General features: G+C 41.7%; 1 protein-coding gene across 2 annotated transcripts in view; it reads right to left on the minus strand.

Moving 5' to 3' along the window:
- Positions 1-1,384: 1,384 nt before the first annotated feature.
- Positions 1,385-21,584, minus strand: part of atp7a (ATPase copper transporting alpha) — a 72,696-nt gene continuing 52,496 nt past the window's right edge. For both annotated transcript variants that reach the window (XM_062964042.1, XM_062964043.1), the window contains exons 18-24: positions 20,148-20,355; positions 18,897-19,043; positions 18,063-18,205; positions 16,193-16,396; positions 12,327-12,444; positions 10,003-10,105; positions 1,385-8,424 (exon numbers count right to left, since the gene is read on the minus strand). In XM_062964042.1, coding sequence (XP_062820112.1) covers positions 8,157-8,424; positions 10,003-10,105; positions 12,327-12,444; positions 16,193-16,396; positions 18,063-18,205; positions 18,897-19,043; positions 20,148-20,355 — 1,191 coding nt within the window. In that variant the 3' untranslated portion in view covers positions 1,385-8,156. The remainder of the gene's footprint in view (positions 8,425-10,002; positions 10,106-12,326; positions 12,445-16,192; positions 16,397-18,062; positions 18,206-18,896; positions 19,044-20,147; positions 20,356-21,584) is intronic.

Consider the following 21,584-nt stretch of genomic DNA (forward strand, 5'->3'; position numbering starts at 1 on the left):
TGGTGTCCTTTTTCAATAGTAAAAAAAGTATGGCCATGTTCCAAAAGCATTCTCTCCTGATATTTCGCCCACATCTATGGCAGGCATCCTGATAGGTTGTGAGGTCTATTGGAAACTAAGCAAGTGGGGTTTATATAGGGAAAGGGAAAGGTTTTCCCCTGACATTAAGTCCAGTCGTGACCGACTCTGGGGGTTGGTGCTCATCTCCATTTCTAGGCCGAAGAGCCGGCGTTGTCCATAGACACCTCCAGGTCATGTGGCCGGCATAACTGCATAGAGATCCATTACCTTCCGGCCAAAGCAGTACGTATTGATCTACTCACATTGGCATGTTTTCGAACTGCTAGGTTGGCAGGAGCTGGAGCTAATAGCGGGCGCTCACTCCGCTTTTTCAATGAGCTAAAGGTTTCCCCTGACGATAAGTCCAGTCATGTCTGACTCTGGGGGTTGGTGCTCATCTCCATTTCTAGGCCGAAGAGCCAGCATTGTCCGTAGACACCTCCAGATCATGTGGCCAGCATGACTGCATGGAGCGCCGTTACCTTCCCGCCAAAGCAGTACCTATCGATCTACTCACATTTGCATGTTTTCGAACTGCTAGGTTGGCAGGAGCTGGAGCTAATAGCGGGCACTCACTCCGCTTTTTCAATAGCTTCATATTCAGATAGAAATACCTACAAAGTCTTCGAGTGATCAAATACCGCAGACTCTTTACAAAGGGGAGATTAAATGTATTTCCCGCAGAGCTGCTAAGAGGCACATTGCCTGGAACGCGTTACGCCCGAAGACTAAGCCCCTGTGAGGGAAAAGAAATAGAAACAATAGAACCCATTTTATTTCAGTACCACTATTACACAGTGCAATGTAAAAAAGGTAAAGGTTTCCCCTGATGTTAAGTCCAGTCATGTCTGACTCTGGGGGTTGGTGCTCATCTCCATTTCTAAGCCCAAGAGCCGGCGTTGTCTGTAGACACCTCCAAGGTTATGTGGCCATTGGCATGACTGCATGGAGTGCCGTTACCTTCCTGCCGGAGCGGTACCTATTGATCTACTCACATTGGCATGTTTTCGAACTGCTAGGTTGGCAGATACTGGAGCTAATAGCGGGTGCTCACTCCGCTCCCGGGATTTGAACCTGGGACCTTTTGGTCTGCAAATTCAGCAGCTCAGCGCTTTAACACACTTCGCCACCAGTGGCCCCGACTCGCCTGTAAATTGTTGTTGTTGATGAAATGGCAAAGTGACATTTGTGCTGCTAGAATAAAAATCCAAACCATTTCATTTCGCATGGCACCCTTTTATCGAGCCGAAGGCACGTTTCCTCGAAAGGATGAGAGCGGCGGCATATCCAGAAAAAGGAAAACGTTACGGATTACAAACTTAAATATTGCACAGTGTTGTTTATTTATTTTTTTACCAAAAAGATATCAAGAGTGTTTCCTGGAAACAAAACAAAAACAGGGCTGGCATTTTTGTTTTTTTTTGGAGTGAACAAACAATTGCAAGACAGGAAAACAGGCCTCGTTTTGCCTTCGAGTGAAGGCAGTTTTATAGCCTGAGGATGGACATTCAGAATGCACCAAAAGACACCAATGTTCCTTCTTGCCAAAGGTTGGACCCAGTATGACATTAATGTATTTCATGGACAAAACCTGGTTGCAAACCGAAAGCTACAAGACTCCGAATCTAGAGGTTTAACCGCCGTTACAACCTTCTATGACAGTGATGGACAACCTTTGAGCTTGGTGTGTCAAAATTCGCCAAAAAACCAAACATAACTCAGGTGGTGTTACTTGCTGTTGGCCTATGCAGCTCAAAAGACAGTTGCATCTGTTGAATAGAAAAAAAATAGGTGCTGCTTTATGTGGGGAGGCTAATTTGACTAATCTATGACACCATAAAAACTTCTAGCAGTGTGTGGAAAGGAATAAGGAAGTACTCCATCAAGGTGTCACAAGTGGACGGTGAAGAGGCAGCTCCCCCTGTGGCTGGAATCGAACATACCCTCATGAAGCTGGAAAATGTTAAAATTGCCTCTGTGTCTGTCTCTATATGTCGTATGTCTAATGGCATTGAATGTTTGCCGTATACATGTGTATTGTGATCTGCTCTGAGTCCGCTTTGGGGGTGAGAAAGAAGGGCGGAATATAAATACTGTAAATAAATAAATAAACAACCAGAAGTCTCACAACTACACACTCTTTGCCGGAGTTCTGTTGTTTTGGCCTACGGTCTTCAGGACATACGGCATTGTAAACTTGCAAATTATAGCCTCAGATGCGGGATACACTGTGGCCTTACCCAGTTGTTGGGTATAAAAGGTAAAGCTTTCCTCTGACGTTAAGTCCAGTCGTGTCTGACTCTGGGGGTTGGTGCTCATCTCCATTTCTAAGCTGAAGAGCCGGCGTTGTCCATAGACACCTCCAGGTCATGACTGCATGGAATGCCGTTACCTTCCTGCCGGAGCAGTACCTATTGATCTACTCACATTTGCATGTTTTCGAACTGCTAGGTTGGCAGAAGCTGGGGCTAACAGTGGGCGCTCACTCCGCTCCCGGGATTCGAACCTGGGACCTTTCGGTCTGCAAGTTCAGCAGCTCAGCGCTTTAACACACTTCGCCACCGGGGCTCCTTGGGTGTAGACCCACATAATATTGAAGTTGACGGGAGATATCAGTAAGTGATGAGCTCTGGAAGAGACTACAGTAGAGTCTCACTTATCCAACATAAACGGGCCGGCAGAATGTTGGATAAGCGAATAGGTTGGATAATAAGGAGGCATTAAGGAAAAGCCTATTAAACCTCAAAGTAGGTTATGATTTTACAAATGAAGCAACAAAACATCATGTTAGACAACACATTTGGCAGAAAAAGTAGTTCAATACGCAGTAATGCTATGTAGTAATTACTGTATTTATGAATTTAGCACCAAAATATCACGATAGATTGAAAACATTGACTACAAAAATGCGTTAGATAAACCAGAACGTTGGATAAGCGAGTGTTGGATAAGTGAGACTCTACTGTAGTTGTAGCAAGGAACATCCTCGATTTGGAAGAAAGCAAAACACATGCATCTTCAGGCTGCAGAATTGGACAAAGTGAGCATCCCTACTCTCAGCTGAGCCCTTTTTGCACATAAGATGATTATTATTATTATCATCATATCATCTACTGTCATCCTTGGCATTTAATCCAGATCATTGAAGCTGATGGGAGCCATTGCTGGTTATAGCGAGTGCCGTAAACATATCCAAGAGTCCTGCCAATGTCTTCCACAAATACCATACTGTCCACCACCCAAGCGAAAGGGATAATTTCCTCCTAGATATTGTTTTTCCTCCACCATGGACACCCCAGTGTTTCTTACTCTCTCCATCGGTGTGGAATTTGCATGATCCCGCCCACTGCCTCTTCCATAACCCTTTCCTATTCTTTTCTATAGCAAACAAAGGAATTGATCAGCAACTGAACATACTAAAGAGATTTGGGGGGATTCACCATAATTTATAGGAGTTGTAGGGACTGGGATGTATAGTTCACCCGCAATTTAAGAGCATTCTGAAATCCACCAATGATGGACCTGGAATTAACTTGGCATAACAAAAATCCAGCAAAAAATGCTGGAAGTCAATGGGGGAAATTGCAGAGCAAACTTGCCCAACATCACAAACTTTGAGGACTGATGGAATTTCTTGGGGTTAACCTACCAAGATGTGAGTTGTAGTTCACCCACAACCTTATGCATTTGGTACAATTAAAAAAATGACTTTTTCAAATAACCTGGGCAACGCCAGGGACGCAAGCTAGTTGTAAATAAAAACTGAATTGCTTTGGGGGCCAGAGACACAAAACTGAATATAAATCTATATATATAAAAGAGTGATGGCATCAGGGCAGCGGACAAAACAACAAAACTACAGGCCCCCCAACCTCGAAATTTGACAACACAACCCATCATCCATGCCTCTAGGTTGATACAACAAAAAGAAAAGAAAAATAAAGTCCTAATTACAGGGAGAGGAATAATAGTTTTTATCCAATTGCTGCCACGTTGAAGGCTAAGCTCTGCCCACTTGGTCTTCTAGCAACCTACTCAGCCCAGGGGACAGGCACAGTTAGGCCTCACTTAGGCCTCTTCCACAGATTATCAGATTTTAACTGGATTATATGGCAGTGTAGACTCAAGGCCCTTCCACACAGCTATATAGCCCATTTAGAATCTTATATTATCTGCTTTGAACTGGATTATCTTGAGTCCACACTGCCATATAATCCACTTCAGTGTGCATACTAAACATAAAGACAACCATACAACAGACATTCAATACCACCACTATCTCAACAATTTCTCACCAACACCACCAGACAACGCCACAGCTAGAAAATTATATATCTACTAGCTGTGCCCGGCCACGCGTTGCTGTGGCAAAGTCTGGTGGTATGGGAAATAAAGTATTGAGGAATTGGTAGTAGTTAAGGTAAAGGGTAAAGGTTTTAACTTACATTAAGTCCAATATAAATGGGTTATATAGCTGTGTGGAAGGGCCTTGAGTCTACACTGCCATATAATCCAGTTAAAATCAGATAATCTGTATTTTATAGGCAGTGGGGAAGAGGCCCAAGTGAGGCCTAACTCTGCCTGTCCCCTGGGCTGAGTGGGTTGCTAGGAGACCAAGTGGGTGGAGCTTAGCCTTCTAACTGGCAGCAATTGGATAAAAACAATTATTCCTCTCCCTCTAATTAGGACTTTCTTTTTCTTTTCTTTTTGTTGTATGAATGTAGAGGCATGGATGAGGGGTTGTGCTGCCAAGTTTAGTGTTTCTGGGATGTGTAGTTTTGTTGTTTTGTCCTAGGCCGAAATTTCTTTACCCTTTTATATATATAGATGGGGGGTTGGACTGGATGGCCTTTGGAGTCTTTTCCAATTCTATGCTTCATACAAGGCTGAGCTTTGCTGAGCCGGCCTTTCCTCCCGAGACGAAGTGACAGGAAGGAAAGGGGCTGCAAAAAGACACCAAAGTCACAATGTTGTATTATTTAAAACAACAAATGCACCCAAAACTCAGAAAAGGAGAAAAGGCAGACTTCCAGAAATCGATGTCTGAATCCAAGCGCTCAAGAGTTTGCGACAAGAAACCGAGAGGGAACGGAAGGAAAACATGAAGCGGAAGTCTGACAAATTGTGTAACAGCAGCAAAGGCGGGGAAAATAAATAGAATTAAACACACTGCATAGCGTTTCCTACAGTTGAGTCTTAAAGCTGGTTTATAACTTAACATTCATGAGGACAAAGTGCCCAAGAAAAGGGAGAAGTATAGAGGCAGAAGAGCCTTTTTGGTTTCCTTGGATTAAAGCCGAGTACAAAACATTATTCACAAGGTTATTCCAAAAAGACTGCAAAATGGCATCTAACTAGAAAAGGGGGAACATTCGAGGACAAGGATTTCCTGCGTTTAGTAATTGACGAATGTCGGTGAGCCATACAATTCCTAACACATCCATCACATTACATTTCTCTATTTAGGAGGGACACGTCACGTGTGTCCCATAATTATGATCACATTTGGGCTGCTGGGAGTTTTCCAGGCTGCCTGGCCATGTTCCGGAAGCATTCTCTCCTGACATTTCGCCCACATCTAAGGCAGGCATCCTCAGAGGTTGTGAGGTCTGTTAAAAACTAGGCAAGTGAGGTTTATGTATCTGTGGAATCTCCAGGTTGGGAGAAAGAAATAACTCTTGTTTGTTTGAGGCAAGTGTGAATGTTGCAGTTGACCACCTTGATTAGCATTGAATGGTTTTGTAGCTGCAAAGCCTGGCTGCTTTCTGCCTGGGGGAATCTTTGGTTGGATGTCAGCCTACACAGAGAAGCCACTGAAATCTACAAGAAGCACGTGGACAATTTCCGCTGATAGGAGGAAACCATGAAAATGAACACAATCTGGCTCCCAGTATTTAAAAAAATCAGGACAGTAAATAACGAACAACAGTCAGAAAACAGGGGAATTCCAGACAGGAAATAATCAGGGCCAGCTAACACCTCCCAATAAAGGCAGGAAGCAGCCAGGCCTTGCAGCTACAAAGCCATTCAATGCTAATCAATGCAACCATAGCTCTGGTATCTACCTCTCCCTGATGGTACTGACACTATTTGCACTTTTGGCCCAGATATTTTTGGATCCATCCCAGGATTTTATCAGTATATTTATTGTATGTGGCCTCATTTGTTTTATGATTTGTTTTATTGTCGATTGACTTGTTTTATTGCTATGTTTTTATATTGTCTGATGTCTGGGCTTGGCCCCATGTAAGCCGCCCCGAGTCCCTTCAGGGAGATGGGGCGGGGTATAAAAATAAAATTATTATTGGGTTGTTGTATGGCCATGTTCCAGAAGCATTCTCTTCTGATGTTTCGCCCACATCTATGGCAGGCATCCTCAGAGGTAGTGAGGCATGGATAAACTAGGCAAGGAAAGGAATATATATATATATATATATATATATATATATATATATATATATATATCTGTGGAGAGTCCAGGGTGTGACAAGAGTCTTTTGTCAGTTGGAAGCTAGCATTAATGTTTCAGTTCCTAGCTTCCAACTAACAAAAGACTCTTGTCACACCCTGGACTCTCCAAAGATATATTTTTTTTTCCTGCCATAGATGTGGGTGAAACGTCAGGAGAGAATACTTCTGGAACATGGCCACACAGCCCGAAAGACATACAACAACCCTGTGATTCCAGCCATGAACACCTTCAACAACACAAAATTATTATTATTATTATTATTATTATTATTATTATTATTATTATTATTATTTTATTATGACACAGCAAACGAGATGCATATGCTGGATTTCGTATCACAAAATCACAAGTCGAACACTTCCCAAGTGTCTAGGACTGTGTGATGTATTTTCGGATGATGTGCGCAGAACCCAGTAGGGTGGCCTTTTGCAAAATCACAGATTGTGATTTTGTCAATGTCTGTTGTTTCCAAATGCCGGCTGAGATCTTTTGGCACGGCACCCAATGTGCCAATCACCACCGGGACCACCTGCACTGGTTTCTGCCAGAGTCTTTCAAATTCAGTCTTGAGGTCCTGATAGCGGCTGAGTTTTTCCTGTTGTTTTTCGTCAATGCGACTGTCACCTGGGATGGCGACATCAATGATCCAAACCTTTTTCTTTTCCACAACTTATTATTTTTATTATTTATTATTTTTTTATTATTATTCAGTCCTAGACACTTGGGAATAATTTTTTAATTTTATTATTATTATTATTATTATTATTATTATTATAGCCTCCAACAGACAAGAGTTCTTCTTTCTCCCACCCTGGACATTACTCCACAAATATAGAAACCCCGCTTGCCTAGTTTCCAATAGGCCTGACAACCTCTGAGGATGCCTGCCATAGATGTGGGCGAAACCTCAGGAGAGAGTGCTTTTACTAGAACATGGCCATACAACCTGGAAAACTCACAGCAATGCAGTGATTCTGGCCATGAAAGTCTTCAACAACACACTGAGTTACAATTACGTGATCGGAAGTTACAAAGAGGCACAGCTTTAAGTCACGAAAGTAGTGCGGGTGGTGGCTTCCAAAATTCATAGAGAATGAAGGGAGAACGGAGGAGTGTAGTAACTTGTGAGTTGGCACAATGGGAAAGGGGCATAAATAAAGGACGCCGTTCCTTTCTTTCCCAGGGCATGGAAAAGACTAAATCCTGACGGGAGAATGCCGCTTTTGCAATTTACCATTTACGAAGAAGGGAAATCCTGAACGTTAAGCGATAAGGCACGTCTGTTTGGCAAATAAAAAAAGGAGACGGAAAACATCACGGTTGCTAGATGACAAGAAATGCCACGCAGCTTGCAAAGGAAGGGCCTGGAATCCATGCGTTGCTCTTTCATGTCGCCAAGGTGGTGCTCAGACCCACATGAAGCACAGTGTGGCATAACTGCTTCCAGTGCGTTGTTCTCCCTCTTTTTCGGGCTTCCGAATACTGGCAAAAGAGTGCAAGCACGACCCACCTCTCTCGAACCCAAGTCATCGCCTGTGTCCTATTCAAACTAGCAATGGGAACCCAAAGAATTTTTAAACTTGATTCCAGGTCCAGAGTTCAACATACAATTATCTTTTCTCCATCAGAGCGTCGTGTCGTATTCCTCCCCGACGAGGAGCGAGTGCTTGTCCGGGTCGCTGAGGACGATGCTGCTGCGCGACCGTTTGTCCGACAGGAAGGAGTTGATGGAGCTCCGGCTGTAGTTGATGATGCGGTCCATGAGGCTCAGTTTGGGCGACTCGGGCCCGCTCTCGTCGATCCCGATGTGGACGCTGACCTCCGAGGGGCTCTTCTGCCTCAACTGGCCCCGGGCGCGGCGCTCATACTCCTCCGAGTTGGGCTTCCGATACCTAGGCAAGAGGCGGGGAAGAAACACCATGTTTCGAAATGAGAACAGGTCGTTCTCCTCTTTCTACTTCTACTTCCGTCTTATCACTTGGCTTTAAAGAGGGTTGCCATTGAAAGAGTGTGGCAAATCAACAGACACATAGAATACAGGTTAGCAAAAACATAAATTAAATAATGAACAGTGAAAGGCTTGGGAGGTGAATATAAAATGGAGTCCTGAGTCCGAATGTCAGGGTATTGTGAATTGTGTGAAATGTTAAAATCAATCTAGGCTGTTAGAAATGCCTTCTGTGTTAGTCTCGGCAAGGCATTTCAGTAACTATGGAGTTAATAAGGACCTGCTTTGATTGACATATCACAGGACCAATGGGGTCGGGTTTGTTTGACCGGGACTTCCTTCTTGGTCTGTGGAGTGTCATCTGTTAGTGTGTGTTCGGCTTGAGCATTCTCTGGAGATGGACTATGAATGCTATGCTCTGTAGCTGAGGAGACACAGCCATGTGTCTGGGATTTATTGTAAATAACTGTAACTGTCAATAGTTATGTAAATAAAGTTAAACAACAGTTGGATTTCGCCTGCTGGAGTGTTTGTTGACCAGTGCTGATTCTCCGCATGGGAAAACAGCCTGGAGAAGGAGGTGAGACCAGAATGATGGTTTTTGGAACCCACTCTGCACGGCAACCAGGGTCTCACCCCACCGTCGTCACCACTGACACTGAACATGCTCAGTACAATCACATGTCTATAACCCCTCCCAAGCCTTTCTCTGTTCATTTGTTAGTGTATGTTTTTGCTCACCTGTATTCTATGTGTCTGTCAATTTGCCACACTCTTTGGTGTGGGAGGGGTTATAGACATGCGATTGTACTGAGCATGTTCAGACTCAGAACTCCATTTTATATTCACCTCCCAAGCCTTTCACTGTTCATTATTTAATGTATATTTTTGCTAACCTGTATTCTATGTGTCTGTTGATTTGCCACACTCTTTGGTGTCTGAGGGGTTATAGACATGCGATTGTACTGAGCATGTTCAGACTTAGGACTCCATTTTATATTCACCTCCCAAGCCTTTCACTGTTCGTTATTTAATGTATATTTTTGCTAACCTGTATTCTATGTGTCTGTTGATTTGCCACACTCTTTGGTGTGGGAGGGGTTATAGACATATGATTGTACTGAGCATGTTCAGACTCAGGACTCCATTTTATATTCACCTCCCAAGCCTTTCTCTGTTCATTTGTTAGTGTATGTTTTTGCTAACCTGTATTCTATGTGTCTATCGATTTGCCACACTCTTTGGTGTGGGAGGGGTTATAGACATGTGATTGTGCTGAGCATGTTCAGACTCAGGACTCCATTTTATATTCACCTCCCAAGCCTTTCACTGTTCATTATTTAATGTATGTTTTTGCTCACCTTTATTCTATGTGTCTACTCTACTGTATCTATAGCTAACTATTTTTTTTTAAATTACCAGTACCTGCTCGGTGTATAAGTTAGGTGCCTCGTCTTATATTCAGGGAGTCTTATACTTGAGGATATATGGTAGTAGGAATGTTTCCCTGTATCATACTTACAATCTGAGCAGCAGGGAAGAGAGGACCACGGAAACGGAGGAAGCTGCCATTGCCGCTGAGCCCATCCACGGCTGCAGCACCAAACCAATGGGAAGGAAGACGCCTGGGAGAGAAATTAGGGATAACTCAAAAGAACTCAGAAAACTGTTTTACTTACTAAAAATACAACTAAGAAGAATCAGGAAATATTGCAACAAAAAACAGGATTCCAAATTGTAAAAAAAGTTTAAATATCTGGGAATTTGGATATTGGCGCGAAATAATCAGCTACTGGAAAATAATTACAGTAGAGTCTCACTTATCCAACATAAACGGGCCGGCAGAACGTTATATAAGCAAATATGTTGGATAATAAGGAGGCATTAAGGAAAAACCAATTAAACATTAAATTAGGTTATGATTTTACAAATTAAGCACCAAAACATCATGTTATACAACAAATTTGACAGAAAAAGTAGTTCAATACGCAGTAATGTTATGTTGTAATTACTGTATTTACAAATTTAGCACCAAAATATCACGATATATTGAAAACATTGACTACAAAAATGTGTTGGATAATCCAGAACGTTGGATAAGCGAGACTTTATTTATTTATTTATTTATTTACAGTATTTATATTCCACCCTTCTCACCCCGAAGGGGACTCAGGGAGGATTACAATGAACACATATATGGCAAACATTCAATGCCAACAGACAAACAACATATATAGACAGACACAGAGGCATTTAACATTTTTTTCCAGCTTCACGATTCCGGCCACAGGGGGAGCTGTTGCTTCACCATCCACTAGTGGCTGTACTTCCTCATTCCTTTCCTCATGTTTTGCTGGCAGTTTTATGATGTTGTAAATTATTTAAATTAGCCTCCCACATAAAGCGTACCTAAATTTCCCTACTTGACAGATGCAACTGTCTTTCGGGGCTGCATAGGTCAACAGCAAGCCGGGCTATTTAATGATCGGGGGCTTCACCCGACCCAGGCTTCGAACTCATGACCTCTCGGTCAGTAGTGATTTATTGCAGCTGGTTACTAGCCAGCTGCGCCACAGCCCGGCCCTGACTCTACTGTATATATAAAAATGGAAAGAGATTAAAAAGGAATTGGAGTCCTGGAAGAAGCTGAACCTTTCACTTTTAGGACGAATAGCTGCGATTAAAATGAATATACTGCCAAAATTATTATATCTTTTTCAGAACCTGCAAATAATTCGGAATGTTAAATTATTTAAAGAATGGAATAAAGATTTAATGAAATTCGTGTGGAAAGGAAAAAGGCATAGAATAAATTATAAAACAATGATAGACTCCCAAAAAAGAGGGGCTTTGCCCTCCCAGATTTTAAAATATACTATGAAGCATGTGCCCTGATCTGGATTAAAGAGTGGATAAAATTAGAAAACCCCAAAATCCTAGTCCTGGAAGGCTTCGATTTACGAAAAGGATGGCATTCATATATCTGGTACGGACAATTAGCCAAAGAGAAAAAATTTGGGAATCACTTTATACACTCGTCATTAATCCGGGTATGGGAAAGCTATCTTTTTACCAATAAACTGTTTATATCAAGTCTGTCTCCAGTGCAACACCCTCCGTGTGTGGCGATTTTCACCCCTCTAGCCCAAAAATTTATTTTATGGCTGATTTATGGCTAAAGCACGAGGATATTGGATGAATGGATTTTAACCATATTTTTTATATTTTTATACTTTTATATTTTTATATTGTATTAATTGTTTGTAATGGATTTTATTTACTGTTATGTTTATTTATGTGTCGGCATCGAAATGTTGCCAGTTGTGTACGCCGCCCTGAGTCCCTTCGGGTGAGAAGGGTGGGATATAAATGTTGGAAATAAATAAATAAAATAAAATAAAAACCGAGCGGGGGGAAGGGGTGTGTGAGCCTCAGAAGCCCTCTCATTGCAGCCAATGGTCCAAAAAAAATTTATTTTTTTCATAAGCCAGACGAAAATTCTGTTCGTATAGGCGCCCCATTTTAGTTAGCGGGAACAAATACGAAAATGAGACAAAACGAATGAAACTACACAAAACGAACAGCAATTCCATACAAAAGCACAACACTAGCATTCTCCTTCTCAGCTACCAAAGAATTGAAATAACAAGACCTGGGACTCACTGTGGCCCTTGTCTTTTTTCTACAGAATATATTAATTGCAGCTTTCTGCTCCCTTAGATGAATCCCACTCCACAACAAATCCAAAATAAATTGGTGGAATCTCTTGCAGGTGAATAAAGCTACATGAAATAAGCACATCCAGTAATAGATATACTGTTAAAACTAAAGGATTCAGGGACGCACCAGCAGCTACTGGGACGCCAACCAGGTTGTAAATGAGGGCAAAGACAAAGTTGATCCGTATCCTTCTGACAGTCTTCCGCGATAGATCAATACTTGCCACAACATCCAGCAAATCGTTCTGCAAAGGAAACAACAACAAGGGACATTAGCACAATGTGTTGTCGAAGGCTTTCATAGCTGGAATCACTGGGTTGTTGTGAGTTTTCCGGGTTGCATGGCCAGGACAGAATGCTTCTGGAACATGGCCATACAGCCTGCAAAACTCACAACAACCTAGACCAATGATGGGCAAGCTTTTGCGCTTGGTGTGTCAAAATTTACCAAAAAACCTAGCATGACTTGGGTGGTGTGTCACTTCGAGAAAAAAACCCATAGTTTTGCGATATGTATAGTTTAAATAACAAAAATATATAATTGTAATATATAACTGTATTTAATAAATCAAAAACTATTTACTACCATTATTTTCCATGTACAACAATCTATGGTACCTCTTGCAGTTTCCACACTGATTTCTCTCTATTCTAGTTTCAATGTAGTCATGAATAATGAATAATAATATAATAGTAATAATATTATAATATATTACAATTATATATATATATATATATATATATATATATATATATATATGTGTGTGTGTGTGTGTGTGTGTGTGTGTGTGTATGTATGTGTGTGTGTATATATATATATATATATATATATATATATATATATATATATACACACACACACACACACACTAGCTGTGCCCGGCCACGCGTTGTGGTGGTATTGGTTAAAAATTGTTGTGTCATTTTTATTTGACGTTATTTGTATTTTTAAATTATTTGTACTGTAAGTTATCTTTTTATTTATTATATTTTATTATTTTCTTGTATTATTTTTAGTTATTTTCTGTTATTATAGTATTTCATTGTATTAATTTTTTAGTGTTTTTAATTATTTTTAGTGTTTTTTTTATTATTTTCTATTGGGTTGCTAGGAGACCAAGTGGGAGGAGCTTAGCCTTCTAACTGGCAGCAAATGGATAAAAGCAATTATTCCTCTCCCTCTAATTAGGACTTTATTTTTTTCTTTTTATTGTATCAACCTAGAGGCGTGGATGATGGGTTGTGTTGTCAAATTTCGAGGTTGGGGGGCCTGTAGTTTTGTTGTTTTGTGGGTTGCCGTGATGCCATCACTCTTTTATATATATAGATATATATAATGTAATGTGCATAATTCCCATGGACTAAACAACAAAACCACTGGACCAAATCGCATCAAATTTGCCCACAAAAGACATAGTCATCCGATCAATCTGCATGCGGCAGCGTGTCAGCAAAAATGACAAGGTGTGTCAGTGCTGACACGCGTGTCATAGGTGTAAGCACAACTTGCCATTATTCCTTTCAAACAGCAAGTTGATTATCAAGTGCAAATGCCATTTGAAAAAGGGAGCCCTGCCAAAGGCCTATGATTTGACACACACAGAGAGGAAGGAAGGAAGGATACAGCTACGAAACAATGTAAGTGCACAGTGAGAGAAACAAAGACAGATGCAAAATCAGCGCAATATGATACACATTTACTAAACTATATAAACAATTCCCCAAAGTTTTGAAAAACAAAAAGAAGTTTAGTTAAATTTCTAAAACAAACAAGAGAAACATTGTTGAAGGCTTTCATGGCTGGAATCCCTGGTTGCTGAGTTCTCCGGGCTGTATGGCCATGTTCCAGAAGCATTCTCTCCTGAAGTTTCACCCACTTCTATGGCAGGCATCCTCAGAGCTTGTGAGGTGTTGGAAACTAAGCAAGAGGGGTTTACATATCTATGGAATAATGTCCAGGGTGGGAGAAAGAACTCTTGCCTGTTGAGACAAGTGTGAATGTTGCAAATGGCTAGCTTGATTAGCATTGAAAAGCCTGGCAGCTTCAAAGCCTACTTGACCAATCACATCTCCTCTTACAAACCAGCCCAGGCACTGCACTCAGCGGAGTAGGCCCTGCTCTTGATCCCACTCCCATCTGATTGAGAACTATGTTATATCTGGGTTCTGTTAGTCCATGTCAGCCCATTTACCACCATAGGCCACATAATCCAGCTCACACAACTGTGTTGAACTTCAGTTGACTTTTGCAAATTACTGTGAACATTTGTTTAGATTTTATATCACTATATAATTCTTGCCCAATTCTGTCCGATGTCATACTCAATTCACTGATATTAGGTTTAATTTGATGTTAGGTTTTTAATGCTGCATTCATATGTGGGGTCTTGTTGGGATTTTATGACAATATTTATCTGTTTTTTGAAGGCATTGAATGTATGACGTTGTTTGTTGGAATCCACCCTGAGTCCCTTCGGGGAGACAGAGAGGGCGGAACAGAAATAAAGTATGATGATGATGATGATGATGATGATGATTATAAAGCCTGGCCGTTTACTGCCTGGGCCAGCTAACACCTCCCAACAAAGGATTCCCCAGACAAGAAGCAGCCAGGCGTTGAAGCTGCAAGGCTGTTCAATACTATTCAACATGGCCAGTTGCAATATTGGAGCCTCCGGTGGCCTTGGGGATAAAAGTCTTGTGACTTGAAGGTTGGGTTGCTGACCTGAAGGCTGCCAGGTTCGAATCCCACCCGGGGAGAGCGCGGATGAGCTCCCTCTATCAGCTCCAGCTCCATGCGGGGACATGAAAGAAGCCTCCCACAAGGATGGTAAAAACATCAAAACATCAGGGAGTCCCCTGGGCAATGTCCTTGCAGACGGCCAATTCTCTCACTCCAGAAGCAACTCAGGTTGCTCCTGACACACACACACACACACAAAGTTGCAATATTCACACTTGCCTCTAACAGACAAGAATTCTTTCTTTTTCCCACCCAGGACATTATTCCACAGAAATATAAACCCCACTTGCCTAGTTTCCAACAGACTTCATAACCTCTGAGGGTGCCTGTCATAGATGTGGGTGAAATGTAAGGAGAGAATGTTTCTGTACCATGGCCATACAAGCCCGGAAAACTCACAGCAACTCAAACAAGAGAAGACTTGGCCACCTTTGAATAAAGCAACAAAGTTGCTGTGAGTTTCCCCAGACAGGAATGTAACATTTTAAAAAGTACAGACACAGAGAAAGTTTGCAACCTAGTTCACGTTATTTGCAAAACAGATGCATGCATCAATGGGTACTTCCCAAACCGGGAATGCCGTGGAACTTATCCTTTCCCTGCAGTGTGTTATGTTTAAATTGTTTTGAAGATACAGAGGAAAATCTAACAGAAAAGGCAAAAAAAAAAACAGATTGAGATTCTTTTGTAGTAATGCCACCATGCAAATTATCTCATTATTGGAGTAAGCAGCTATGGCAATGAGACATTGTTTAACATATGCTTATCACTGCTTTCAAACAAGAAACACCACATACTTTCTACATAAAACATGGTTCTTGAGAACAGACTTGGTGAAAAGACAACTGTCTTACATGATTTAGAAAAATCTATAATGATAAAAGAATGAAGGATACAAGAAACATGTATCTATATAGAAGCCTTCTGGATATAAAAACAATAGATAGAGGCATCTCATTGCCCACATAGACCTTTCCTTGAAATTTACCTGGTTAAAATAAATGGGGCAGCAAGCCAGCTCAGTGGCAAAATATATGTCTTGCACACACAATTCATTTTAGGTTCAATCCTTTCCATGTTTAGGTTAAAAGGATTATCTAGCAGACAACAGAAAATACAACTGTTTTAACACCTCAGAGAATCTGTATCTGTAAATAGTAAGGGGCCAATCAGACAAAAATGCAGTGGTTTCTATTGTATGCAAGAACAGTTGTTGATCCACTCAGGCCATCCATCTCCCTGTGACTCACCCTGATCAAGACCACGTCGGCCGCCTCAATGGCCACGTCGGTGCCCGTGCCGATGGCGATGCCCACGCTGGCCATGGCGAGAGCCGGGGAGTCGTTGATCCCATCGCCCACCATGGCCACCCGCTTCCCTTCGTCCTGCAGCTGCTTCACTTTGGCCACTTTGTGCGAAGGCAGCACCTCGGCAAACACTTTGGAGATGCCCACCTGCAAAAGAAGAAGAGGGAAGGGAAGCCAGGATCAAAACCGAGACAGAAGAGTCCGCTGTGAAAAGCTCAGGGAAACCTTTCTTTTAAATGCAAGGGTTCCAAAGCAGGGAAGGAGATTCCACCTGAACATTAGGTAGGACTTCCTGACTGTAAGAAGAGCTGTTCAGCAGTGGAACTCTCTGCCTCTTGAGTCCAGCAGAAGCTCCTTCTTTGGAGGCCTTTAAACCCTCACTGTCTTCCATAAGAAATTAAAAACATGGCTGTTCTATTGTGCTTTTGAGTAGACAAGTCTGTTATAACCTGGTCCATAACTACATTGAAACTTGCCCTGTTTGCTTTTTAGTTTGATTCCCGTTCAGATTTATCTTCCCTGCCTCTTGTATCTATTTGATGTATGTCGTATTTGTAATAGACACTCCCTAAATCAGTGTTGATTATCGCCCAGATGTTATCCTATATTGGACCTTTAATGCCTGGATGATTGTTTAACATTTTAACTATGCCAATTTTAACTATGACCTGTTTAAATTGTTTTTAAATTGCGTTGTCTGATGTCTAAGTTGTTATTTTATGATTTTATGTGATTATGTTGGGCTTGTTCCCTGCGTCTCCTGCTGGGGAGATGGAGGCGGCATACAAAAATAAATTTATTATTATTATCATTATTATTATTATTATTATTATCTGTCAATTGTATTACAGTAGAGTCTCACTAATCCAAGCCTCGCTTATCCAAGCCTCTGGATTATCCAAGCCATTTTTGTAGTCAATGTTTTCGATATATCGTGATATTTTGGTGCTAAATTCGTAAATATAGTAATTACAACATAACATTACTGTGTATTGAACTACTTTTTCTGTCAAATTTGTTGTATAACATGATGTTTTGGTACTTAATTTGTAAAATCATAACCTAATTTGATGTTTAATAGGCTTTTCCTTAATCCCTCCTTATTATCCAAGATATTCGCTTATCCAAGCTTCTGCCAGCCCGTTTAGCTTGGATAAGTGAGACTCTACTGTATTATATTATTAGTGCTGTATTATTGTTACTGTATTGTTACTGTATTGTTATATTATTATATACTGTTGTTATTATTATCTCTGTGTTATATCATTATCATCACATTGGTATTACTATATAAATACTACATTGTTGATAAATTATGAATATCACGGTATTATTATTAATGTATGACTTGTACATTTTTATTATAATCACTATAAAATTATCAAATTATTACTATTCTTGCTGTACTGTTACTGCTGAATTATTATCAGTATATGATTTAAAATATTACTACTACTCTATTACTACAACTATTATGGTTATTACTATTTTTATTATCACTGAACATCCAGTCCTAATTGACTGATAGATTGTACTCATCACCTTGCCCCCAGCCCTGGCCCAATAGCCTCTTTTTGCACAAGTCCAGACCCAATCCCTTTAAGTTTGATCATCCCCACCATAGTCCTGGTTACTTGTTGAGATTTGTTTGTAATTTTAGGTAAAGGTAAAGGTTTCCCCTGACGTTAAGTCCAGTCGTGTCTGACTCTGGGTGCTGATGCTCATCTCCATTTCTAAGCCGAAGAGCCGGCATTGTCCGTAGACACCTCCAAAGTCATGTTATTTCCAATAGCCCGAGGGCATGGAGGCCTACCTGAGAAGCAATTGACCTTGCCGTCTTGCTGTTGTCACCAGTCATTAAGATGACTTCCAAGCCCATCGCCTTCAACGTACGGACAGCCAGCTCCGCTTCGGGTTTCACCGTATCAGCAATGGCTACCAAGCCGCAGAGTTCTCCTAGAAAGCCACCAGGAACATCTTGCAATTATTCCCCTCCATTTCTGGATGGTATGAAATGTTCTCTTTGTAAAGGACTTTTTCTTTGCTTTTTCTTTCCCTATTCTTCCCTTTCTCTCCACATTCTCCTTCACTTTCTCCAAGAATGATTTGTTACTCAGATGCTGACTGGGATAGAGAATCTTCAGATTGTAAATCAACTAGCGGGTATCTGTTTATGTACGGAAATGGTCCTATCGCTTGGGCCAGCCGGAAGCAAGAATTAGTGGCTAAATCCACTACTGAAGCAAAATACATAGCCGTTTCCCTAGCATCAGATGAACTTTTATGGCTTCATCAACTTCTGACTGACTTTGGAATTGATGAGCAGAAACCTATTCAAGTGTTTGAGGACAACCAAAGTTCTATCAAGTTTGGTTGTCCTCAAACACTTGAATAGGTTTCTGCTTTCCCCTTCCCTTTTCATTTCTCTCCCAATGCCATACCCCAAACTGATCATGTGTTGCTGCTTCAAGCCTCCATGTTAGAGAGCTGCAGCTTATGACTCTGGAATTGATTTGACAGAAAAAACAGAGCACAACGTACTGTTCCCTGCCCCATGTCACACACTGATTCATGATTCTTCCCTCCTCCAATTCCTCAATGTCTTCCATGTAACATACTCAGCACTGATGTCCGGACTCAGCCTTACCATCCACGGCCACAAGAACAGCGGTGCGCCCGCGTCGCTCGTGCTCGGTCATGGCGTGGTCCACGTCGTTCTTGACGTGGAGGCCGTTCCGAGACATCCACTCCCGGTTCCCAATGAGAACGGAGTACTTGTGAGGATTCCATGTGGCTGAAAGGGAAACAGTGATGATGTGATACTTCAGTACATGCAACGTTTGCACTGAACTCTTATTCTGGGATAAGGCAACTGTGGGAAGGAACTAGAGAGTCAGATGGTGTGGATGAGCAAAATTATCCTTTCAGACAAGACATAGAAGCAGAGGAACTATGGCCTGCAACACAAGTCATTCAAGTGTGTTCCTAACTGAATTTTCCATACACAGAAAATGTAGAGAGCACTCAGATACATGTCCTCCCCAGTTTGCAATATAAAGCGACACCGAGTTGTTGTGTGTTTTCTGGGCTGTATGGCCATGTTCCAGAAGTATTCTCTCTCTCAGGGCAGAGCGTTTGTGTGGGAAAGCTGGGGAAAGATTTCAAGGGAGACTAAATGATTTAATGGACGGCTTTTAATTGTCAAGTTGTTTACTTCAGGCAACATCGCGTTTGGAGTAAGAAGCTAGGCCTGAGTTCCTAGTTCATGTTTCAAGTCAAGCCTTTTGGTTCTGGGATTCAAGTAACTTGGAAGTTTCTTTGTTTCCGTTTCATATTCATGATCAAGTTTTAGTAAGGATACATTTTGCTTGCGGATTTAAGCTGTTCTTGTGATTTTTGGCTATTCCTGGACTGTATTACCTTTGAATCTGTCTGAGACATTTGGATTCCTATTGGATTATTGCTTATTGCTAAAACCTTTTCTTTCTCGATTCCTGCTTTTTTCCTATATATTTTATATATTTTTTGCAATAAACTGTTTGCTTATACTCTGGACTCTTGTGTGGTGCTGTGACCTTAGGATTTTCCAGGCCTGGGATGCAACAACCCTCATCTGAATGACATGAGCCATAATAAAGAACAACAACAACAACATAGTACTTTAATTTGATGCCACCTGAAAAGAGAAGCTGCTGAAATTATTTTTCTTGAGTCTTCAATGACTGGGGTAGAGCAATATGCAGCAGGTGTGCTGGTTTTTAACTGAATTGTGCATTTATAGTTTTTAAAACTCAGGTTGTAATGCAATTGGTCGCTCAATGCTTTTTAAAAGTTTGTATTTTAAAACCCAGACTTCTGCCTGACACAACCCACATCTTGCAAATGCCTCTCGACTTACTTGGCAGCTGTTCATCGATAATCAAGGCGGGCCGCATCGGCTCCCCGTCATCGATGTTGACCAGGGCAGCGTTCCTCACGTTGTTCTCTTCAAGGCTCTCGCTCCTCCGGTAGATCAGGGACTCGATGTTGGTGACCTTGCAGCGGATGCCGCAGCCGGGGACCACTTGGAAATCCGTACAGGTTCCAAGGGTCTCGGTGTCCAGTTCCTGATGGGAAGAGCAAGACGGGGAGGACCATGTCCAACAAGTACGTAGCCAAGGGGGCGGTTTAAGAGTTCAATCCACCCCACAAAAATTTCAGGTTAAAAAACAGCAATAATAATAATAATAAACCATTGATCATATCCTCAGCTGCTGGAAGAAAATTGCACAGACAGACTACAAACAGAGGCACAACTATGTGGCCCAAATGATTCATTGGAACTTATGCCTCAAGTACCACCTCCCTGCAGCAAAGAACTGGTGGGATCACAAACCTGCAAAAGTATTGGAAAATGAGCACGCAAAGATACTGTGGGACTTCCGAATCCAGACTGACAAAAGTTCTGGAACACAACACACCAGACATCACAGTTGTGGAAAAGAAAAAGGTTTGGATCATTGATGTCGCCATCCCAGGTGACAGTCGCATTGACGAAAAACAACAGGAAAAACTCAGCCGCTATCAGGACCTCAAGATTGAACTTCAAAGACTCTGGCAGAAACCAGTGCAGGTGGTCCCGGTGGTGATGGGCACATTGGGTGCCATGCCAAAAGATCTCAGCCGGCATTTGGAAACAATAGACATTGACAAAATTACGATCTGCCAGCTGCAAAAGGCCATCCTGCTGGGATCTGCGCGCATCATCCGAAAATACATCACACAGTCCTAGACACTTGGGAAGTGTTCAACTTGTGATTCTGTGATACGAAATCCAGCATAGACATCTCATGTCATACTGTGTCATACTGTGTTTTTGTGTCAGTAAAGTAAGAACAACATTTTATTTATATTCTGCCCTATCTCCCCAAGGGGACTCAGGGCAGGTCACAATACAAATACATGGCAAACATTCAATGCCGTTTGGACAAAGAGAACAGAACAGACAGAAAGGAGGTATGTTGTGTTTGAAGTCCAGCTTCGGTGCCTTGGATTCAGCCATGGGGGGGGGGGGCACTGTTGCTCCATTTTCTATGACGAAGAACCATCAGGACTTCCTCCTTCCTTTCAATCACCGGCATTTTATCGTGTCGTAAAATACCTCCCCCGCTAAATTAGTGGTACCTAATTTCTCTACTTACAGCTCAACTGTTTTTGAACTGCTTAGGTAAACAGTGAGCTGGGCTTGACAGTCGGATGCTCACCCCAAACAGGCTTCAAACTGGCCGCCTTTCAGTTGATAGATCTTATTACTGCTGGTGATTTACCAGCTGTGCTAAAGCCCAGCCCAACCAGG

Source organism: Anolis carolinensis, unplaced genomic scaffold (genome assembly GCF_035594765.1).
Source record: "Anolis carolinensis isolate JA03-04 unplaced genomic scaffold, rAnoCar3.1.pri scaffold_12, whole genome shotgun sequence".
In the NCBI taxonomy this organism is placed as follows: domain Eukaryota; kingdom Metazoa; phylum Chordata; class Lepidosauria; order Squamata; family Dactyloidae; genus Anolis; species Anolis carolinensis.